At 33.0% G+C, this 25,500-nt stretch overlaps 1 protein-coding gene across 1 annotated transcript; it reads left to right on the plus strand.

Moving 5' to 3' along the window:
• The first annotated feature begins 1,325 nt into the window (after positions 1-1,325).
• LOC105332542 (uncharacterized) lies at positions 1,326-14,581 on the plus strand. The gene is made up of 9 exons (XM_020069034.3): positions 1,326-1,521; positions 2,135-2,366; positions 2,652-2,759; positions 3,174-3,234; positions 3,917-3,970; positions 5,219-5,325; positions 6,451-6,513; positions 6,636-6,703; positions 14,358-14,581. Exons 1-9 carry the CDS (start codon positions 1,462-1,464, stop codon positions 14,430-14,432), a joined length of 828 nt encoding a protein of 275 aa, XP_019924593.3. The 5' UTR covers positions 1,326-1,461; the 3' UTR covers positions 14,433-14,581.
• The last annotated feature ends 10,919 nt before the right edge of the window (positions 14,582-25,500 follow it).

A 25,500-nucleotide genomic window follows, 5' to 3' on the forward strand; every position in this document is an offset into this window, starting at 1 on the left:
AATGTGGTAGAAAAATATCTTGAAATGACACCAATACAAATTATTTACGCAAAAATATGAAGGACCTGAAAAACTTGAATAACTTAAAAATTAGAGCTGACGTGATTTGTTTTTTTTCTTTTTAGAACCTCATGCAATTAAATAACCATGGTTATCTTCATTAAATGGAGTGTAGATAAGATTTATAATTCCATTTAGGAGAAAAATTGTCCTGCTTTTTTACTGTTTAAAATTGTGCAGTTTCTACCGGATGAGCATGATCTTACATGTACCTTTAAAATAATCCACTGCCATTTTATTATCTGGTCCCTTGAAATCATAGAAACTAATGCATTAAGTTTTAATTCGATACAATGCAACAAAAAATAAAAATGGTTTGAAATACATAATCTCCAAGAGAATAATGACGAGTTGAACTTTGTATTTGAATAATGTACAAATCAATGTGTTCCCCATTACTTCATAATATGGCAATGGTCATACAATTACCGTTAGAAATACTTACAGTAACGAACTCGATTCCTAATGATGATAGTAAAATGTTAAACTTCAAAACGTGTTAATGAAAATATATTAAAATTTACTATCAAAATTAGTGCAACCAACTCGTTATTTTCTTCTTTGAGGTGTGTTTTTAACGCATAAACAGCCATGATGATTTAAACAATTATATTTTTGCGGCCAATTTGACGCTTGCATCAATATGTTTTCTTGTTTATTTGATTCCTATTTAAAAAACGCCAATTTACAAAAACGAAAGTTGGAATTCCCCAAGTCACTGCGATAAGGTTACAACAGTTAAATCATAAATATTTCAATTCTTATTCTTTTTTTTTAACCTAAACTCCATGCAGAGGTAGAAGACGTGTGAATATACTTGTATTACCTTAAGACTATATTTTCCCTGAGTATCGGCAAAGGATTTTAGAGGAATCAACTCTTTTTTAAATGTGAAATGTTACCGAGCCACACGACTTGTTATAACATCAAAATATTAAAAGCAAACCTAATCCTCCGGGTGCGGTTAATTTCTCCCTTTTTGTGTTATACTAGTATAGAACATTTACTGATAAAAAAGAAATATTTATGTAGGTTTTTCAGATTCATAGAATTTTGCTTGTTTCTTCGTCGTAAGGCAATTCACAACTTCATCTGGAATATATGTCAATGCGATATGTTTATCGCCAAGGACTTTTAAAGCTTGTTACCTTGCTATGCAGAACATAGGCAGATTACCAATGCTTTCCGATTTAAATATTCTGAGCTTGTTCTATGGGAATGTCGCGGTAACCATGGTAACAAGATAATGCATAACATAACAAATTCATCCAATCGACAGTGTTATTACATAATAGTCCAATCAGAAAACGAGTGGAATAGAATTACATTGGAGGTTTAATTCAAAGATATTAGAGTCGGACAATTTAGTAACAGACCTAAGAATATCGTGAAATTAAGAGGATGCAAGGATTTTGCAGCTTTATCTCTATCGTTCATATTTTCATTCATCTAGGCTATCAGGTAAATTCAAAGCAATTTGACTATAAATATACACATTATGATATATACAAATTTTATCAACTGCAATGTTTGTTTAGATTTAGAATTTCTGTTTTATTTAAAAATCAAGAAATGGTTAACCTGCATATGTATATTATTTAAAGTAATTATAATTTTAATCATTAAGATTCATATAGTCATGAAGAGAACAGTTCCTTTTGAAATATTGTTTTTTTTACACTTTCACTTTCACTTTGATCTTTGTAATTCTGAATAAAAATACAGGTGGCAGTAGTCGAGTATCAAACTGTAACGTGTGTGATGTACTTTGTTTTTTTTATTATTATTATTAAAAAGATATATTGTCTTTCCCTTTTAACAAACAAGATATTTATGGCAACAATTGAACAGTATCTGGCGTTTGTTACTTTTGTTTAGGCTATGTTATGAAGTTATCTTAGTATATGTATTCTTTAAACCAAAGTTGTCCAATCCATGCTCTCTGTCTGATACATGATGAACTCGCGTTACACTTTCCACCATAATGTTGAATTTTTTATACAATCATAGGTAAATTGAAACGTCCAGAATCTTTGATTGTACTTTGGAGGTTTATGAATCCTTCTTCTTGCAGATAAGCTTCCCAGAGGCATTTACAGAACCTTGTAATGCATCTCTTCAAACTATCAAGAATGTCACAAAATGTCCAGCAAACCGGTCTTCTTTTGAAACAGCTGCCAGGAGAAAGAACTGTTCATCATTGGCTGGTGAAGCCAGAAATTGCAAATCTTTCCAATACCACTGCGTTCTTGGTATAGACTTGAAGTCTGCAATTGAATTGTGTGCCCCATCTATAAATATCATCGGTAGGTAGGGTGTTTAAACGATGTTTGATCATCTCATTGACCTATTTAGAAAATAATGGGGTAATACATCAATCCAATAGTAAAAAATTCGTTAAGAATATGTAGCACTGTGTTAGATTTATGTAAAATCATTTTACATTCGCTTACTAGTATTAAGAAATTAAAAGAACTGCGCTTGAATTCAAATTTGAATTTAATTTTTTTTATTTCCTTTGTAGATTTACAATTGTAATACAAACATTCAAGATAAAATTTGTATTTATCTATCTATATTAATTTCAACAGATCATGTCTGTACTACATTCAGCTCTTATTACAAAAGTATCATTCGGGTTCATGAACTTACCTGTAGTGAGTGCCCATGGTCATACAACTCAACCAACGCATATCAATGTAAGTACATTTTACATTTATTATTTATTGAAATTTCATTCTCAAAATTGGTCTTGCTCTCTGTGAGCAAAACTCATTGCGTAGAGAAAGCGTCTTTTTTAACTAGCTATCAAATTGATAGCTTCAATCATATGTAACCGATCGCCTTCAGATTTTTAAAAATTTATTTCTTAAAGTTAACGAGGTTATTTCTCCATTTTGTATTCTTAATATATATTTTGTAAATTCCTCAAGAACCTTTGGTAAATATATACGGTTCATATTGCAATTAACATGATCAACATGTTGTATTATAGTCACAATTACAGAATCAACAAACATTAAGCATGTTGCAATTAAGTATTTTCATAGTTTTTGAAGTCCTATATTTATTCGCAATACAACTGGTTAAATGTTGCATTACATTTTCAACAGACCAGCAGTGCTATACTTACATCTATATGAATCGACTTCTTACGTCCGAACTAACGACAAGGTAATGTATCAATCTGATTTAACCTGAAATATGCGCATATATTTCAGTTTTTCTTTTAAAAGTTTTGAACAATTTTTTAATACTGTTTTTATATTTTCAGATATCTTCTGATATATGCAAAGGATGGGTCACATCGATATATCTTGTGACGTACATTCTCTCAAAATATACATTTAAAACCTAATATATTTAATGTGTTAGAAAAAGTATATCACAATATTATTGATACTTTCTCTATTTCAGAAATGTCTGATTTGAGAAGGATGGATCATTACTAGTTTGCGACGTACATTGCATCGAAATAGACATTTATTTAACCGTTACTTCATATTTTCTTGCTGTTCAATGATCAGATGGTAGCGAAATTGGCTAAACCTGTCAATCACAATTTGGAGAACAAATTTGAATTTGAGATCTTTTCCTATACCGTTTTTATGACAAAATTGTGTTTATTTAAAAAAAATTAAAACGACGATTAATTTCTTAATATGTTATAATATGATCCATATATATAATCCAACATTTTTCTTATTGCAAACTAGCAGTTTTGTTGTTGAATATAATAACATAAGCATTATTTCTTATAATTGAACGTGCATTGTCTGACATACATGTGCATGTATTATTCAAATGAATATAGAATATTTTAACTTTAAGTAGTTACTTTACCTATCTGTTGCAGTACACTACAATCTAATCGATCAGCAAGCCATTGTAAAGAGGAAAGTGAAGACTTGTAAGTATATTTTAATAATTGTAAAATAGAAATACTTTCTCCACATCAGGATTTTCTGATAGGAGTTCTATTTTTTTTAGGAAGGGGATTAAACTTTTGTACATTATCATATTTAATTAGACATTTTGTTAGTTTATTGTATTGCGGAACTATTACTTTACATAATTGATATATGATAATCATATACACAAGAACAGCTTTCCTTACAGCCTTCAGGGCTGATACGGATTCTTCAGTGCTGAAATGGATCACAATCCTTGCAGAAGCCCTCTTTTTCTGCTTCAGTATATAGATCGTGGAATAGATCGTAGTTTTGCAAAGGTTTTTTTTTTCCACTGAAACATATAGTTTATTCGTTATGAAGATAAAGTATTGTATAATTCTGATCAAAATCAAAATGCAAATGCGTTCAAATCCATTGATACAAAATATTCTAAGCTACTTAAAAATCGACTTTATTAAATCGTGGTGATAATCGTAATATTGATATATGATTTTAGTAAAAGAATTAAGAAAGAAGTGTGTTGACACACTTAAATGTTATCCCATGTAAAAACCTCTGTGATACAATAGAAGTTTTAGGGGCAAATGTGTGAGTTTTTTAAAAGACGTTTTCGTTGATATTTTCAGTATGTAATAAATATAAGGTAAAATTTCTTTTCTCCGCCTTATTCTCGATGAATGTTAAGTATTAATGTAAGTATAAACATTAATAAAAAAAAGTATTTTGTGTTATAGATGAACTATGATGACTATGGCAGCGATTATTTTGAAAAATATAGATAAAACTAGCTGGCACCTCCTTCATATTGAACCAACATTAAATACTAAAGAAAACTATTTATTTGTATACTAGTAGATACATATCTTTGTAAATACTTATTATAAAAAGAATAATAGTATTTTTGAAATAGTTCAAAAATTCAACGGTGTCATCATTAAATTCCTTCTTGAACAAAATGTATAATGTAATTAAATGCGTAATAAGATAAAATGTTATAACATAGGTAAGCACTTACAAAAATGATTTTTTTTTTAAATATTAGCGACCTGCTTGTTGAGTGAGAAAGTGCTTTACATCACACTTTTTACACGTTCTGTCATGAGTGTGGATTCATTGGTTACTATTCATATAGCAAATATTATGTTGAGTACAAGCAGTGCAATATAAGTCATTTTTATGGTTTGTTAAACTTGATTCAATGATGCTTCTCAAATAATTGAAATATTTTTGGTTCGCCTTTTCAGAAACGGGAATACACATGGAGTTGTAATATTCGCTGTAACTGCTTTGACATGTATCATGATAGTTCTTGTTGGGAGCACAGTGGCTGTATGCAGACGTCGACGATTTGGTTTGTTAAAATTTGAATAAGATCTTATGTTATCATACAATGAGAGATGTCTTCAAGAATAAAAACTTTGTTCTTATAAGCTCACCTAAGCTAAAAACTGAAAGGTAGAGTAGGGTCACAACGGGTGGGAACAGGAACAAATTTTTATATAGGAATGTATAGAGAAAAATCTTTAAAATCTTCTGATGAAAACCATTTGCCTAGAAAAGCTGTAACGTTAGTGAAAGCAACATCAGATAATTTAGATTGAAGATCGGTCGATAAATTCAAAATCTTGAGGAATAGGGTGCGGCCACATTGATGATCCAATTTTACAAAGGAGAAGATTGTTATTATTCACAAATAATAATATAGGATAATGGTTTTACTTATATGCAAGCATTTTGACATATTGTTGATTCTTCAAAATTGTTTAGACTTTGGCCCCAAGACGATTCATATATAAACAATTGTTTAGGATCTTTTAGAGAATTGCAATGCTCAACATGTGATATGACTTTTAATCGTCCTGTTAGAAACTTGATTATAAACATAAGAATATCCAGGGAGAAATTGATTTTCAAACGTTTAAAAACAGGATCTATATGTATTATACTACATTGTCCAGATATTTTGTATAATGACCCTATTGAACTGATTTTATCATGCCTATTTTCAATAGTATGTCTTAAGAGGCAATTAGATTTGAAAATATTGTTATCCAAATACTTTACATCTAATTGTATTTTTTTTCAAAATGACTACCTCATTAATAGTCCATATTTCATAAACCAGCACAAAGCATAAATAAGATAATAAGGAATAATTTACTCAATACATGTAACTATATCGTTCGAAGCTGAAGAGGACTGATTAATTTATAATATTTTTGTTAACCTTCAGATTTTTAAAAAGAAATATAAATTATTAAACTCATTTAAGATATCAAATGAAGGATTTTCTGTTATAGACGAGAACACAATGCTTTTAACAAGGATTTTGCCATAATTGTATCGTTGATTATCATTTGCTAGGATTTAGCTCACACGAGCTCAAAGCTGAAAGGATTTTATATATATATATATATATATATATATATATATATATATATATATATATATATATATATATATATATACATTGTAGGAGGACCCGCGAATGCAGAGCCAAACGAATTAATATTATTAGACCTTAGACCAGCACACGTAGGTAGGGGTATTTTAAAAACATATAATTGTGTTTGTGGTGTAAAATGCAATGGGAAATAAATTGTAATAATAATAAATATGATACCCTCTTTTTTCCAATTTTTGTTATATTTTATTTTATAGAAAGTAGATCAGCTGAAGGTCAGTCATCAATATCTTCTGGTGATGGTCTCCTGAAAAAACCACAGAAAGTAAGCTCAACGATTAAAGATAATTTAGATAACGCGAAGTCTGTCAATTAGTGCATATGACAGCGTAGGCATTTTACATAACTTAAACTAATTTAGAAGTGTTACACTATTGTGCATGTTTAAATGTCAACGTTAAAGAAAGTATATATAAATTAAACTCTGATTAAACTCAAAACAGATAAAACAAAACAAACAAAAAGAAGCAAAATCCCTACATATCTGCTTGTATTACCACTTCTTTGCTTTGGTTGATTTCCAATATATATGGCCATAACATATGTAACATTTTAGAGAATATATTTATTGAAATATTTTTAAATTAAAAAAAAACCCTTTGAATTATACATTAGTTCTGTACACTTTTTCAATTTGCAAATCCCTACTTTTATATGCATACCGGTATTCTCAAAATTTTCTCATATACCTACCCAATACATTTCATCATTTGTTTCATCAATTGGTGTAGGTAACTAGATCGTTCTCGTTGCGAGCAACGAGTGGGTCTTCCGTCCGATTTATGAGTAAATGAGATAAAATCCTTCACTTTTAAGACTAAATTGTTAATCAACTCAAAACATTAGGGGAAAAAACTTCGGCACCCGGAGCTTGAACCCGGGTCGCCTGGGCACATGTCCACGACTCTAACGACTGTGCTACTCGGACTCTCGCTTCAGGACTTTGATGCTTAATATCTCGGGAACACATCAATCGATTTCCAAACAAATTACATATTCTGAATCAGTAAAAGAGTCTCTATCAACCCGTTTGAAAAATATATAAAAAGCAAAAAGTTTAAAGAAACGATTTTTTATCTTTCCTTCCGGTGACGACCGGAAGTGACGGCGGACGTTTTTATGACCATGTTGCAACAGGTAAAATTAATGTCTATCCTCACTGAAAATTTCAGCCCTATATCTTCATTCGTTCTTTGGATCTCTAGCCGACAAAATTGACTTTTAAAAATCGTAAACGGACGATAACTTCGGACCGGAAGTGGTTATCGAAAAATTGAAACGGGGGTATAAACTTCCGATGCCGACACATCAACCCTTAAAATTTGAAGAAAATCGAATGAGCCATCTTTGAGAAATCGCCTGCACAAAATTTGTAAGACAAAAAAAGAATAAAAAGAACTAGACACGATCTCGTTGCGAGCAACGAGGAGGTCTTCCGTTCGATTTTTAGAATGAAATATGACATCATCGACTTTGATTTTCGACAGCAAACATGTTATGGAAAAGGAGTGAAGTACTAATGCTTTATTGTATTGTTTTTGTATAAGTTCTCTTGCTTTTTTTAACATATTCTAGCTTTAATAACCTTTTACAAAATGGCTCTCATTACAGGGCTATAGATAAAAGATTTTAGAGCTCTTTGATCCCCTAAATTAAGGGGCAAGTCCCTTTTTCTTGGATTCAAATGAAAGGACATTTAATTCTGAACACATTTTGTCAGCAAGTGTTTAGAAAAATTTTGGCCCCTAAAAACCCTTAATTACGTAACACATGATAAAATCATTACATTGCTTGAATATATAACTATAAGATAAACACATTTGCTTCTAGAACATTTCACAAAATATTTCTCAGTAAAGGGCTACAGATTAAAGACTTTAGAGCCCTTTGGTTCCCTTTTATTAGGGGCCAGCCCCTTTTTCTTGATATGGAATGAAAGGTCATTGAATTCTAAACAAATTTTGTTCAACACATGTTTAGTAATTCGTTACCGTTTTGGAGATAGATGAGAAAGAAGGTTTATGGGGCCGGTCCCTTATCTCCTTTTAGGGGCCGTTCAACGAAATTTTGACGGTTGCAATTTGTTGAGAACATCATTTTGAACAACTTTTCTTTTATACTGCATTACAAAATATTTTACCTTTCTGAGATAAGGGTGATCAAATTTTTTGACTTTTGGCCCCTAAAAACCCTTAATTACGTAACACATGATAAAATCATTACATTGCTTGAATACAGAACTATAAGATAAACACATTTGCTTCAATAATATTTCACAAAATATCTCTCAGTAAAGGGCTACAGATTAAAGATTTTTGAACCCTTTGGTCTCCTAATTTGAGGGGCCAGCCCCTTTTTCTTGATATCAAATAAAAGGTCATTTAATTCTACACAAATTTTGTTCAACAAGTGTTTAGAAATTCGTTACCGTTTTGGAGATATATGAGAAGGAAGGTTTTAGGGGCCGGTCCCCTTTCTCCTTTTAGGGGCCGTTGAACCAAATTTTGACGGTTGCATTTTGTTAGGAACATCATTTTGAACAACTTTTCTTCTGTACTGCATTACAAAATATTTTTCCTTTGTGAGATATGGGTGATCGAAATTTTGGACTTTTGGCCCCTAAAAACCCTTAATTACGTAACACATGATAAAATCATTACATTGCTTGAATACATAACTGTGAGATAAACATATTTGCTTCTATAATCTATTACAAAATATCCCTCGGTGAAGAGCTATGAGTAAAAGACTTTAGAGCCTTCTAGGTCCCTAATTTTAGGGGCCAACCCCTTTTTCCTGATATCAGCCGAAAGGTCTTGTAAATATAAGCCTTTTTTACATTACATGTTTTAATAAAATATTTTCCAGAAAAAAGATACAGAGAGAAAAGCACAAAAATTTACGACGCTTTTTTAATGTCAATTTTCGAGCCCCAGCGAGCTTTGGCGCCAGAAGTGCGAAACTTACAAAACAACAACCATGCAAAACTTCAATCTTTCCTTTACCAACCGTAGAAATTTGAGCTTAATATCTCTTATACTTTAGGAGAACGACAGAAGACAAAATACCCATATAAAAATTAGAAAAATCTCAATATCTCAAAAACGGATGTGACGTCATCAACACGAAATTTTTTTAATCAGGTTCAGACCAATATCTATCATATCTGAAACTTTCATTGAGATCGGCCGAGCCGTTTCTGAGAAATCGCGTGCACAAAAATAGGAAGAAACTAGACACGATCTCGTTGCGAGCAACGAGGAGGTCTTCCGTCTGATTTTAATAATTGAGATATATGTTCGATCTTGATTTTGCTATTTAACAGCTAAACATGATCTAGAATAGAAAAACAGGGTCTACATTCTAAGGGCCAGATACTATTTTGTTTCAGCAAGTGTTTAGAAATTCGTCACCGTTCTTGAGATATTCTTGAGATATCTGAGAAAAAAAAAACGTTTTAGGGGCCAGTCCCTTATCTCCTTATTGGAGCTGCTGAACCAAATTTTGAAGGTTGCATTTTGTAAAGTACATCATTTTAAGCACCTTTTTTTCTATACTGCATTTCAAAAATATTTTCCTTTTTGAGATATAGGTGGTCATAGTTTATGGACTCTTGGCCCCTAAAAAATCCTTATTACATAACACATGAATAAATCATTATATTACTTGGATACATAACTGAAAGATAAACATATTTGCTTCTATAGCCTTTCAAAAATTTCCCTCGGCAAAGATCTACAGATGAACATTTTTAGAGCCCTTTAGTTCCCTAATTTGCAGGGCTAGCCCTTTTTCTTGATATCAAATAAAAGGTCATTTAAATCTCAACACATTTTGTTCAACAACTGTTTAGAAATTCGTTACCGTTCTTGAGATATATAATAAAGAACATTTTAGGGGCCGATCCTTTAACTCCTTATAGGGGCCTTTTAACGAAATTTTGAAAATTGCATATTATTAAGTACATCATTCTTAGTATCTTTTCTTCTATAATGCATTTCAAAATATTTTTCCTTTCTGAGATATTGGTGATCAAAATTCTGGAATTTTGGCTCCTAAAAAATCGTTATTTTGTAACACATGATAAAATCATTACATTGCTTGGATACATAACTGTAAGATAAACATATTTGCCTCTATAACCGTTCACAAAATATCCCCCAGTAAAAGACTAAAGACAAAAGACTTTAGATCACTTTGGTCCCCTAATTTTAGGGGCCAGCCCCTTTTTCTTGATATCAAATAAAAGGTCATTTAAATCTCAACCCATTTTGTTCAACAACTGTTTAGAAATTCGTTACCGTTCTTGAGATATATGATAAAAAACATTTTAGGGGCCGATCCCTTAAATCCTTGTAGGGGCCGTTTAACGAAATTTTGAGAATTGGATTTGATTTAATTCATCATTTTGAGCATCTTTTCTTCTATACTGCATTTCAAAATATTTTTCCTTTTTGAGATATTGGTGATCAAAATTCTGGACTTTTGGCCCCTAAAAACCCCTAATTACATAATACATGATATTATCATTACATTGCTTGGATACATAACTGTAAGATAAACATATTTGCTTCTATAACTTTTCACAAAATATCCCTCAGTAAAGGGCTACAGATGAAAGACTTTAGAGCCCTTTGGTCCCCTAATTTTAGGGGCCAGCCCCTTTTTTTGAAATCAAATGAAAGGACTTGTAAATATAAACTTTTTTTGCATTACATGTGTTAACAAAATATTTTTCAGAAAAGAGATAAACTAAGAAAACCATGAAAAATTACGACGTTTTTTTAGTCTCAATTTTCGGGACCGGGCGAGCTTTAACGCCTTTTGAGCATGACAAATATGAATGCCAAATTGCACATCTACAATCTCTTGTCTACAATCCCTGAAAGTTTGAACTCAATATCTTTTACCGTTTAGGAGATCCCTGGACAAGCCGACCCTCTGAAAATCGCTAAAACGTCATTTTCTCAAGAACGGAAATGACGTCATCAAAATAAAAAAATGTATATTAAGTTCGGATGAATATCTATTAGATCTGAAAGTTTCATAAAAATCGGTTCAGCCATATCCGAGAAATCGCCTGCGCAAATTTTGTAAGAAAAAAAAAATAATAATAATAGGGAAAAAGAAACCGAACGAAAACAATAAGGTCTTCCGTTGGAAAACGGAAGACCCTAAAAAAATAATAATAACTAGACACGATTTCGTTGCGAGCAACGAGGAGGTCTTCCGTCTGATTTTAGAAATTGAGATTTATGTTTGATCTTGATGTTGCTATTTAACAGCTATACATGATTAAAAACAGGAAAAGATGATCTTCATTTTATGTGCCTGATACTATTTTGTTTCAGGTGTAAGAGTTTTGTTCAACAAGTGTTTAGAAATTCGTCACCGTTCTTGAGATATCTCAGAAAGAATATTTTAGGGGCCGGACCTTTTCTCCTTATTGGGGCCGCTGAACAAAAATTGTAAGGTTGCATGTTATTAGGTACATTATTTTGAGCATCTTTTCTTTTATACTGCATTTCAAAATATTTTTTCTTTTTGAGATATAGATTATCACATTTTTGGACTTTTGACCCCTAAAAATCCTTAATTACGTTACACATGAGAAAGATCATTATAATGTTAGGCTACACAACTGTTAGATAAACATATTTGCTTCTATAATCTATTACGAAATACCCCTCGGTAAAGAACTATAGGAAAAAGCCCTCTAGGTCCCTAATATTAGGGGCCAGCCCCTTTTTCATGGTATCAAATGAAAGGTCATTTGATTATAAAGACATTTTGTTCAACAAGTGTTCAGAAATCCGTTACCATTCTTGAGATATCTCAGAAAGAATATTTTAGGGGCCGGTCCCTTATCTCCTTATTGGGGCCGCTGAACCAATTTTTTTAGGCTGCATGTTGTTGAGGACATCATTTTGAGCATCTTTTCTTTTATACTGCATTTCAAAATATTTTTCCTTTCTGAGATATGGGTGATCAATATTTTGGCCAGCCCCTTTTTCTTGATATCAAATGAAAGGTCATTTAATTCTAAACACATTTTGTTCAACAAGTGTTTAGAAATTTGTTACCATTCTGGAGATATATGAGAAAGAAAGTTTTAGGGCCCGATCCCTTATCTCCTTATAGGGGCCGTTTAACAAAATGTTGAAGGATGCATATTGTTAAAAACATTAATTTGAACAACTTTTCTTCTGTGTTCCATTACAAAATATTTTTCCTTTCTGAGATATGGGTGATCGAAATTTTGGACTTTTGGCCCCTAAAAACCCTTAATTACGTAAAACATGACAAAATCATTACACTACTTGGATACATAACTGTGAGTTAAACATATTTGCTTCTATAACATTTCACAAAATTTCTCTCAGTAAAGGGCTACAGATTAAAGACTTTAGAGCCCTTTGGTTCCCTAATTTTAGGGGCCAGGCCCTTTTTATTGATATCAAATGAAAGGTCTTGTAAATATTAACTTTTTTTGCATTACATGTGTTAACAAATTATTTTTCAGAAAAGGGATAAACTAAGAAAACCATGAAAAATTACGGCGTTTTTTTAGTCTCAATTTTCGGGACCGGGCGAGCTTTAACGCCTTTTGACCATGACAAATATGAATGCCAAATTGCACATCTACAATCTCTTGTCTACAATCCCTGAAAGTTTGAACTCAATATCTTTTACCGTTTAGGAGGAGATCCCTGGACAAGCCGACCCTCTGAAAATCGCTAAAACGTCATTTTCTCAAGAACGGAAATGACGTCATCAAAATAAAAAAATGTATATTAAGTTCGGATGAATATCTATTAGATCTGAAAGTTTCACGAAAATCGGTTCAGCCAATTCCGAGAAATCGCCTGCACAAATTTTGTAAGAAAAAAAAATAATAATAATAGGGAAAAAGAAACCGAACGAAAACAATAAGGTCTTCCGTTGGAAAACGGAAGACCTTAATAAGAATAGGGAAAAAGAAACAAAGCAATAACAATAAGGTCTTCCGTTGGAAACGGAAGACCTTAATAATAAGAAAAGTGAAAAAGAAACAATAGAATAATAGTAGGGTCTTCCGCTGAAGACGGAAGACCCTAATGATGACTCTTTGACAAAGGTGTAATGAAATTTGGATTTCAATTTATTAAAATCTGGAATAATGAAATTGTAAAAACGCTAAATTGTAGGCCATATTTTACTTAGTATGTTTTACCTTTTCGAAGTGATTTAGTTGTAAATGCGATGGTATAAAAAGGGGAAAATTGGTATCTCCAGTCAATGCAATCTGAAGCTTTTAATAAAAATAGGTATTTGCTGCAAACCCTTTTATGAGCTTTTTAATTTAAGCTAGATTCAAATTTGTTCTAATCATCACTTCCTTTTTGAGTTAAATTAGCCTTGCATTATATATAAAAAAAGCCGTGTAAAGTATTGTGGTCATTGTGGAAAAAATTCATTGTCACAATTTACATAATCATACTGACATTAAATGTGTTCAATCTTACTCGATCTTCTCGTCCACTATATGATAAGAAAGAACAGATTCCCGCCAATTAAAGCCAAATTCACCAAATGTGTTCAGAAGGTACTGTAAATAAATGTATGAAGCAAGATGTTGATTGTATACAACTATTATATTCAAATCAATTCTATTTCTAAGTGAACATTTTCAGGTTAAAACTGTAATTACAAAATATACTTTTATGAATGTGGTAGTCTTGAAGGCAGTTCCATTTGAGGTCAGTTAGTAAGTTCGTTATAATTAACTTTGGTTTTCTTTTCGATAAATAGAAAATCAAACGCATATTTTAGTCCTATCTTACGATTGATATTTTAAACTACTATTTCCTTCTACATGTATATTGTTGTACAACTTTAAAAGTATCAATTTTTCTGCTGTTGATTTTTTTTGCTTCCAGTTCACCTCGTGTCTAAGGTCCAACACCTTAACCATTTGTCATGGCAAATATCTTTTCCTTGCTGGCTGTTTGTAATCCAAAATATGTTTCCTACCGGACTCAAGAAGATATGATTGGCATTATATCACTGATCTTGAATACCGATACGTCTATTTTGTCTGATTTTGGTGCTCATAACATTACTATCCTGTAATTTTGACTTTAAAATTCCCAGTTTATATAACCCAAAACTGTTCAATTCTTAGCCTAATGATTTCTTAAATGTGCTTATTTGTCAGACTGGGGGAGACGTTTGCATTGTATAATATCTCGTTTTATCTTATATATTATACTCAATTTGTCAATATGTTGTTTATACTTTGTCAATATGTTGTTCAAACTTTGTTCATAGTTTTACTCTGTCCGGTGATTTTTGCATCCCTTTTGGCGATACACGTATTTTAAAAATATACTTATTATTACTTTAAAACAACAACTAAATATTAATAATTGACAACTCAATCTTTTTACCCAAACAGTTTGACGGGAATAATAATGGGAATTTATTACAGTCTAAACTGCATTCGACATTAATATATAGTTAGTTAAATTATAATAAATAATTGACTAAATCAAGACGAAGATTAAGGAAATAAAAGCTAAGAATGTATTTTCGCTCTTTAGTGAGCAAAGCTTATTTTACTGAGAATTTAAATGTTTATAAATACGTACTGTACATGCACATGTACCGTATATTGAAAATGAAGAAAATTTATATTAATTTTATTGGCCGTATGCTTTATAACTAAATCTAAATTTCTAGAAGTTCCTTACCCAAATCGTGATGCATAAAAATATGGATAGTGTATAAAACTAATTTGTATTTTTTGCATATTATTTTCTTTACATATTTGATTACTGTGGAATCATTAGATTTCGTGATGGCTCAATTTTCGTTGAATTTATGGGTACCTCTCACCCACGAATTAACACCCACCACGAATTAATAAATTAAGTTATATTTCCGTTTGAAGGTATATAAGAATTCACGGAATTATGTCTCCACGAACCTTTATAATTTAAGCGATCCACGAAAATTGGCCCTCACGAATTTTAATGATTCCACAGTATATTGATTTTATTTCCTGGCGCCTGGCTCTTTTTACCTAAACTTTTTACAATTAAAAATACTTTGGCAAATAGTAACCTAATCTGGCACAAAACAAGCTTTGGTTTTTGTGGTTATTCAAATAAGGATTCAGACTCTTTATTCTGAAAATTTGTTTTTTTTTAATTCTTCTTTTCGAGAACAAAATTGCAAATGCATATTCTTTCATAAGCATATCAGTGGATTTAAAAACATATGGTCCCCGGGTGATAGAAAAAGGTTAACATGGGGTTTAAAGTTGTTAATACAAATTCAGTACAGTACCGATCAGACCAAACCTAACAACAGAGTAAACCCCAACTAAACCCTGGGTTTACTTTCGGGGTTTACTAGGGGTTTACTCTGGGTTTACTTTTTGAAAATTTGGGTCCACTCGGGGTTTACTTTGGGTTTACTTGGAAATTGCTGTTGAGGTCAAATTCTATGCATTGAAGTGTGAAGCAGACCTGTCTTCTATCTTACCATCCCATGGCCACTGCCTGTAATTCCTGCCTCTTGTATATTCCTAATACACAGTTAGTGTCTGCTTTCAGGGGTATACTTCTGACCGGGTTTACTCTCTGTATCCACTCTGGGTTTACTCTGGGTCCACTCTAGTAAAGTAAACCCCAAGTAAACCCAGAAAGTAAAGGGTTTAGTTGGGGTTAACTTTCTGTTAGATTGGGTCTGATCGGTACTGTAGATAAACCTCTCTATAATCTTCAAAATAAATTGGCATGTGATTTTGAAAGCAAGTTCATGAAAAAGGATTCCATGTACAGTGTATGTCTTTTAATACTTTTTTGGGTCATTTGCGGGTCTACATCAGACTGGGTCAATTTTCACAATATATAAAAGGTTTTCTTTAAAATGGGAAGGTTGTGGTATGAAGTTATCTAAAATTGCTTGTATGGAATTTAGAGTTTAGTCATTACTCAGAAGCCATAATTTAACCTTGTAGGTAACATAGAGCTCGAGGCAACAGATAAATTGGTTTGGAAGAGTGTAAAATTTACAAAGAAATATTACATGTTTTTTAAAGTCCACTGTATCTGACAAAAAATATTTTTAAAAAAGGGCAACAAATATTTGTAAATAAATAAGGAGGCAAATTTGCCATTGTAAACAGCAAGAATTGCAAGCTTTGTATTTGTTTAGTTCAAATTGTGGAAAAAAGGGTTAAATAGACAAAAAGTCATGTTTCTAGACTTAATTGTAAGAGAAATTTAAGGGTTTTTTTTACTTTGTTCCAAATAGACCTAAGAAGGGTATAGAAAATGGAACACGAAACGGAATCTGATAATACTTATAATAATTCATATCGTAAAGCTAGTACTCCTCTTGGTTCAGAGTTAAACCTGAGTAGACTGGCTATTGCTATTTAGATGAGACATGTGGCCCATGGGCCTCATGCTCATATGCTTTTTGTCATTGTAATTATATAACTTGATATTGTATTTAAATAAACAATATAACTGTTTTTTTCGGGTTTTTTCTTGCAACAATGCAACAATACATGAAACAGGTCCTGTGAAACAATACGTGAAAAGTTCAAACATCATTTAATTGTTGCTATGTTTCCTGTGCCATGTAAACCAAGAGTAAACATGGCAAATAACATTTTAAAGCATATTTGAGACTTTCTCATGATTAATGGAAACAATTTGAATGTTTCATGGTAAAAATTGTCGTTTTAAAACCTAAAGAAATACAATCGTGGAGAAATGCATGTTTCTTAGTGTTTCAATGGTAATGTGTAACTAGAGAGAAACAAATATTTTGTTCCATTCAATTTGAAATTAAATGAAATTTATGGAGTTTTATAGTAGTAGTTTATTGGCGTATACATTACATTCATTGCCATAGCATAAATGTAACAGTACTTTACAATAATTGTGGGTACAGGTGGGAAGCTACCTATATATATATATATATATATATATATATATATATATATATATATATATATATATATATATATATATATATATATATATATATATATATATTAAGTGGATGAAAAATATCAAAAAGACAAACAAAGCGGTAAACTTAATTTAAACTTATATATACTAAGTATATATACTATACTATATATACTACTATAAACTATATACAGTAAAACACGCTTATAACGAAGTCCTAGGGACGGGCAATTTAACTTCGTTATAAGCGTAATTCGTTATAACCGTCAAGTTTACAACATGAAATAGAGACTTGGGGAATGAAATTCACTTCGCTGTAAGCGTCAATTCATTATAAGCGTATTCGCTATAACCGTATTTACTGTACTAAGTATATATATATATATATATATATATATATATATATATATATATATATATATATATATATATATATATATATATATACTTTAATGAAATATAAACTTAAATTACGCTTTTTCACGTCTGATGGTAATGTTATTTTTCTTATTAAAGGGACTTGGACACGATTTTTGTTCCCCCGTTTTTAATGTTTATACTAATAAATATAGACGTTTATAATGCTCTGTCAAAATTGTAAAGTCAAATATCAAATTATAAGCAAGATACAGAGCTCATAATTCTTTGTTATGTAAACAAAGCTCAATATTGTCATTTTATGCATATATGTTGTATTGGCGTAATTTTCAATCAAATGTATCTTTCTTTTGTTGTTAATAGTATTTATGAAGATATTGAATGAGTTAAAAATAGTTTGCTTGTCATTTTGTCTAAAAAAAATGGTAATTTTCTACATTACATTATTTGTAAACAACTATAAGACTCGAGTTTTGTTTACATAACAACCAATTCTTACCTCTGTATCTCGCTTGTAATTTGACTTTAACATTCAATTTTTTATTCAATCATTTAAAAAGCACCAGTTAACCATTTTACACTTAAAAAATAATAATAAAATTTTTGATCGTGCCCAAGTCCCTTTAAATCATTCGTAAACATATTTACCAAGTTTTTTTAAGTGTTAAATAAATATAGAATCAGAATTGAGTAGATCAATAAATTTTGCCATACTTGGTCGCACATAGAAGTATTTCTTAATATCTAATTTCCTTAACTCCATGTAAAAATTATACACCAAAACAAAATGGCATTCATCTCCGACATCGTTTGAATTACAATATATGCATTTCCTTTCATTAATATGACATTTTTTATCATATATACCCGATTCGATTAGTAGACGATGTGAAGATAATTTAAGTCTACTTAAGGCTTTCCTATGTTTATCATATAAAATGTGATATAAATTGTCTGCCTAGTGCATAGGCAAGTTTAGATATTTATATAAACGTTAATGGTGAGCATTTTCAATTTCCACGCCTAAATTTTGTTAAAAACAATCACAGTCTTTGCTTAAAATATACATAATTTTTTTTTCATTTACCGACTCAGGATAATAGCACGCATCACCGAAACCACTTGACAAAAGGGTGTTCTTGACAAAAATAATCCAGCTTGATTACATTTTTTTCAGATCATATTCATAAATTGATTTTATACGACAATTTTGGAGCATAAAACTTTAAACCAATACTTAATAATGCGCAATGTTCCAGTTAGTAACAAAGGTTTTCTTCCTAGTTCTCAATATACTTCAGGGGTACATGCAGAAGCTTTTACTCCGAGCAGTCGTTAACCGAATTTTAAATGAACACGTTCAAGGTCTTTCGCGTTTGTATATCCCCACACTTCCGCTCCGTAGTTCATTTTTGAGAAACAGACCACGTCAAATAGTTCCATCACTGTCTTGCAATCAAGAGACAGTTTTTTAATTTTGTACATGAACGTATTATATAATTGTAGTGTTTTTCCGCAGTTATTTTCACATGTTTATTGAAAAGGTTATTTGTGGATAGAACCGTTCCAAGGCTTTATGCGAAACCGTCCACAATTTCCAGATTTTTGTTGTTATAAAAGAATTTGTATCCCTTTCTTGTTCGACCCCCTTGAAAAATCATCACTTCAGTTTTATCGATACTGACTGTGAAGCCCCATATTTCACAATATGTATGAAGCGTAAATGTTTTGTTGACCATTTGGCGTTTCGCTTATTATAGCTAAATTGTCTGCAAATAAAAGCAGGAAAATGTTTATTTGATCGACTTCTATGCCCGCTGACCAGTTCTAGTGCAATTGTGTTTCCAGGTCTTCCACGAATAGAGAAAAAAAGCATAGCTGACAATATGTCCCCCTGCAGCATTCCTACTTTGTTTTCAAAAAAAAATCTGTATGATTACCATTGACTCGTACACAACTTTTCACATCATCATACATAGATCTGATTAACAATTTACCTTCTATTATTAACTTAAAATTTTATAATACAATGCATTTCTAACAACGCTCTCCGAAAATCTACAAATGTACAAAAGAGCTTACTGTCATTTGCAATTTTAAAGTCAACGATACTTTTCAAAACATGTAATGCATCAATAGTACTACAACCTTTCTTTAACTCATATTGCGCATCAGATATCACACTTTTTTCTTCTGTCCATCTTTGTAATCACTTGTTTATGATACGGGAGAAAAGCTTCGCCAGGCAGCTTAGAGTGTAGGGTTATGCCTCTGTTGTTCTGTGGATCAATTTTATCTCCTTTTTTGAAAATCGGAACAATTATACCCAATTTCCAATTTGAAGGATAATAACCACTATCAAATATCGAATTAAATAACACATTTAACACTAGTTCAAGGGTCGAAACATCTGCACTGAGCATCTCGTTGATGATGTCATTGCCGCTCGATTTTTAGACGGGGCCACGTGACCCCGTCTGTTGGTTTACTGTCAGCCGAAGTCTCAAACCGGAAGGCACGCGTAGAACACATGAATTGAGTCTACGCGTAAGAAAATAGTGCAGAAAGTTTCCATGCATTTCTGTAAATATGTATTATAAAAACACGCATTAAATCTGTTTAAAGTCCTCTGTGTATAAACAAAATTCTATTTAGAAAATAAACAAATAGTTTTATTGATCAAAATATTCTTGCTCGGGTTCAAATGTGGAATGAGTTACGTAACTGAATGAACAGCGCCGTTGACGATTCAGTTGGTGTACGAGCTCATTAATCAATAGAAGAGGTTGATGGTGGAATCGAAATTAAAGTTCCCAAACGCAATGTGCCATTCTTGAAAAGTTGTGAATTTTATTTTGACAATCTTTCACCTTAATACTACCAAACTTCATGCGCAAGCCGAAGTTAAAATCGGGACGGGTTATACACAGATGTTTTACAAATTAAATAGGTGTTTCATTGGCTTCCAGTCTACTTGCGGTATGACTGCTGTTCGTCTCTAAAGGAATTTTGTACAAAGAAAATAAAAGCAAGTCTGAATTTGCCTTCTCGTTCGTTGGCTTTTTAGTTATTTAAACTGAATTTAAATTTTAAACAATGCATTGTAAGCAAAATCTATAATAGATTATACATTTTGGAAGACTTATACATCATATAATATATACCATCTTATCGATTGAAGAACCAAGTTAAATGTTAATGTTCATGGTTTCCGGCTTAGTTGGAATCAGGCTTGGGGTGAATTACATTGTAAAATAATGCATTACATTACCATTACTTCATGAATTAGGGCATTAAATTACCATTACCATTACTTAATTTTCTTGAAGCAATGCATGACATTACCATTGCATGAGTAAAGTAATTAAAGTAATGCATTACCATTACTTTGTGAAAAGTCAATAAGTTTTAAAAAAGTAATTTAAAAACTAAATAAAGAGTTTTTGTAAATATTTCACAAATTAAACATGCTTAAAATATTAACAGGTTCATGTTCATGTTCACTATCCGGTTCAAATTTAATGACTTATATACAAGATTGCTGTTGCACTTGTGACGGGGGTCCTCCCTGTCACCGGCACTGATTGATAACTATTGTTTATATTTACAAGTTTATTTACATATTTACAACAAACACGAATTACACAATATATAGGAAACACAGGTTATATCACAAATGCGTCCTCACTCTTTAATATCCAAACTCATTCTCTCCTGTCTCACACGTGTTCCCTGGGTATGGCCATACCAATTATCTCTCACTCCTCAAACTCACCCATAACTCAATCAACTGCTCACTTTCATCTCTCAGAACTTTATCATGCACAATAAACAAATGACAACTACAGATATTAACTCAGAAATTATAGACTCATGTTCGCTCTCTCTCACTTGCCTAACGAGCTAAAATGATACTCTTGGGAAACAGGGCTACAACGCCTGCGTCGCGCACCTGCAACCTTATCAAACCTTTCATATGACATTTTTCATCCGACACTTATTAAAGATAATTAACCCAAGGGGATGGCCCTGTAACATACCTCCCCTCCTAAGTGTGGCGTCCCGACACACTATAATAATTAGCCAACAGACTTTCATTATACATGTAACTAAATAAAATAATTGCATTACACATACGTAGCACAAACAATAATACAATACTATTTACGTGCACTTTCCAACTTTCCTTTTTTTTTTTTTTTTTTTTTTTTTATATATATCTTTAATTTTTTTTTCGTCATTTTTTTTAATGTCAGTTTTCTCCTGCTACATATATACACGCGTTTATTTCTTATATATATACACACGTTTATTTCTTGGATTTAATAAAGTCTTCTATGATTTTAAAATTCCCAATTTCTTTTTCGTTGACCCACTGGGTTTTGCCGTTTTTAAATTGGACTAAGTAAAATTTCTCTAATCGCCTGGAGTCGTTTCTTTGTCTCATTAGATCCAGAATTTTTACTATTTCTTGATCATCACCGGTTTCTAACTGTGACGGCGTTTGATCGGGGTCATCATTGTGGTCGTCCGGGCGATCGTTCGGATTGACGTAACTTTTCATCCTGTTTATATGCGACGTTAAAGTCTTTGATTTGTTGTCTGGGTCATGAAGTTTGTACGTCATATTGGACAATTTCGCTAGAACTTTGTATGGTCCGTGCCAGTGATGTGTTAATTTCGCGGACAGTCCTGGTTTGGTTACAGGAGTGTATAACCAGATTTTGTCCCCTTCGGTGTAATGGGTTTCTTTAGAGGCATCGTCGTAATGTTCTTTTTGCTTTTGTTGGTTCTTTTGTAAGTTTTCATTTATTAGGGTATATGCCTCTTGAAGACGGACTTTGGCTTCTTCCTTATAGTCGTCTGCTATGGCATAGGAGAATGTCGGCGGGCAAAGTGCAGCTTCAATAGGTAAAACAGCATCTCGTAGGTGCATAAGGTAAAATGGTGATTCTTTTGTAGACTCGTGGATGGCGGTCCTATATGCAAACAGGATGTACGGTATGAACGTGTCCCAGTCACGTTGATGACCTGACACATACATTGACAACATCGTTGTGAGGGTGCCGTTAAAGCGTTCAACCAAGCCGTTGGTTTCTGGGTGATAAGCAGTAGTAAATGTTTTCTTGGTGTTTGTCAATTTGCAGATTTCCTTCATCAGGTTTGATCTGAAGTTTTTACCATTATCTGATAGTAGCTCACGAGGTGCTCCGTGACGACACACTATTTCCTCCACAAAAACTCGCGCAGTAGTTTCTGCGTCTGCATTGTTTACTGCGAAGACCTCGGGCCACCGGGTTAAGTAGTCACTAAACACAATAATATACTTATTTGACTTGTAAGTCGGTGGAAATGGCCCAAGGACATCTACAGCTACTCTGTCGAATGGTCCATTAACGGTCGGTAGCGGGTTCAGTGGAAACTTTGGCCTGTTCTTTGGTGACTTTTTGGTCGCACAATCTACACATGATTTACACCAGAATTCTATATCCGAGTACATTCCTTTCCAATAGAATCTTTCTTGAACTTTATCATAGGTTTTCTGGAATGAAAGGTGACCTGCTGTTAAATCGTCATGACAAGCATACATCACTTCATCAATGAGGCTCCTTGGAATAGCAATTTGGCGTCTAATTGCTTGGCGTCGTCTGTGAGATCCGGGCTGCCAAAGATGGTACAGCAGACCATCATGTCCGAGTTCATAATCACCAGATAAGATAACTGTTTCACGAGCTTTCGAAGACAGTTCAGGTAATTCCCCTAGCTCTAAGTATTGGATGATAGCTGCAAGAGAAGGGTCGTTTTTCTGACGGTCGCGAATGTCCTGATACGACCTCTTTGGTATGATATCTGTTTCAGCTTTAGCACAGGTGGTCGCCACTGAAGCTTCTGCAGGAATTCGAGATAAAGCATCTGCGTTTTGATGAGCTTTTCCTGGACGGTGTTTAATGGTTATGTCATACTCTTGGAGAGTTAATGACCAGCGTGCGAGACGACCAGCGGGATTCTTGATGTCCATAAGCCACCGTAATGGATTATGGTCAGTAATCACAGTGAATTTACGGCCAAATAGATAGTGTCTAAAGTATTTCACACCCCACACAATCGCAAGCGCCTCCTTTTCGATTACTGCATAATTCTGCTCGTTTGGTTTTAAACTCTTACTTGCGTAGGCTATAGTCCTCTCGCCATCGGGTCCATCTTGCGCTAGCACTGCACCAATACCGGTGTCGCACGCATCAGTGTACAGAACAAATGGAAGCGAGAAATCTGGGTATCTTAATATAGGATAGCTGGTCAAGGCCTCCTTGAATGTTTTGAATGCACTTTCACAGTTACTATCCCATATAAATTCAACTCCTTTTCTTAAAAGTTTGTGTAAGGGCGCAGCCTTACTAGCAAAGTCTTTTACAAACTTCCGGTAGTAAGAGATAAGCCCAAGGAAGCTTCTGAGTTCACTAACATTGGAAGGCTCGGGAAAGTTGTGAATTGATTTTACCTTGTCCGTGTCCGGCGATATTCCCGTTGCCGAGATCTTATGTCCAAGGAACGCAACTTCAGTTTTCCCGAATGAGCATTTCTGGGCTTTAAGCTTTAACCCCGAGTCCTCAAATCTCTTTAGCACTTCCTCGAGTCTTTTGACGTGGTCACTGATGGTTTCAGAGAAAACGATTACATCGTCTATGTACACAAGGCACGTGTTCCACAGTAATCCTGAAAGCACAGAGTCCATAAGTCTCTGGAAAGTAGGAGCACTGTTGCACAGTCCGAATGGCATATAATTATATTCGTAATGCCCTCCGAAAAAGGAAAACGCAGTCTTCTCTTTGTCGCTCTCCTTAATTGGAACTTGGTGGTATCCTTGACACAGATCTAAGACACTGAAGTACTTAGAATTATTAAGCGCATCTAACATATCGTCTATCCTCGGAAGAGGGTATACATCCTTTTTGGTGACCTCATTTAGTTTACGAAAGTCGATGCACATGCGAACTTTGCCATCTTTCTTCGGCACTAGGACGATTGGAGCTGAATACGGGCTCTTGGACGGTCGTACGATTCCGTTAGCACACATTGTTTCTATCTGAGACTCCAGTAATTTTCGCTGGCTGTGGGGAATTCTGTACGGCCGCAAGTGGATGGGTTTGCTGTCCCCCGTATCTATCGAATGGTCAACTAAATTGGTCCTGCCTAATTCGTTGTCATTAAATGCAAAAACTTTTCGGAACTTATTTAACACCTTCATAATTGACTCACGCTCCGTTTGATCTAAATTTTCTGTTACATAGAGATCGTTAACTGTAATATCTTTCTCGCCAGGCTTCACACACTCACTGACTTCAATTCCGTTTAAACTTTCACCCTGATATGCACCTTCCAAACTCTCACTGACTAGATTCGCATCGGGACTGAATGAGACGCGCTCACCATTTATATACAAAGAATCATTTGCAACATCAATGTAACATGCACAATCTTTAAGAATATCTAGTCCTAAAATACAGTTATATGGGAAATTCCTAGCAACAAATGCATTGTAAACAATGTCAGTCTTTTCGCCAATTCTAATTCGAAAGTCACATTTTCCAATTATATCGACTCGGTTGCCCGTAGCCGATGTAATGCTCACCCCTCCAGCCGGCGCCATGGTACCCTGGTCTGCGAATTCTTCACTCACAATCGTGACACTGGATCCGGTGTCGATCAACATTGA

This window comes from Magallana gigas, chromosome 6, assembly GCF_963853765.1.
Source record: "Magallana gigas chromosome 6, xbMagGiga1.1, whole genome shotgun sequence".
NCBI classification, from domain to species: domain Eukaryota; kingdom Metazoa; phylum Mollusca; class Bivalvia; order Ostreida; family Ostreidae; genus Magallana; species Magallana gigas.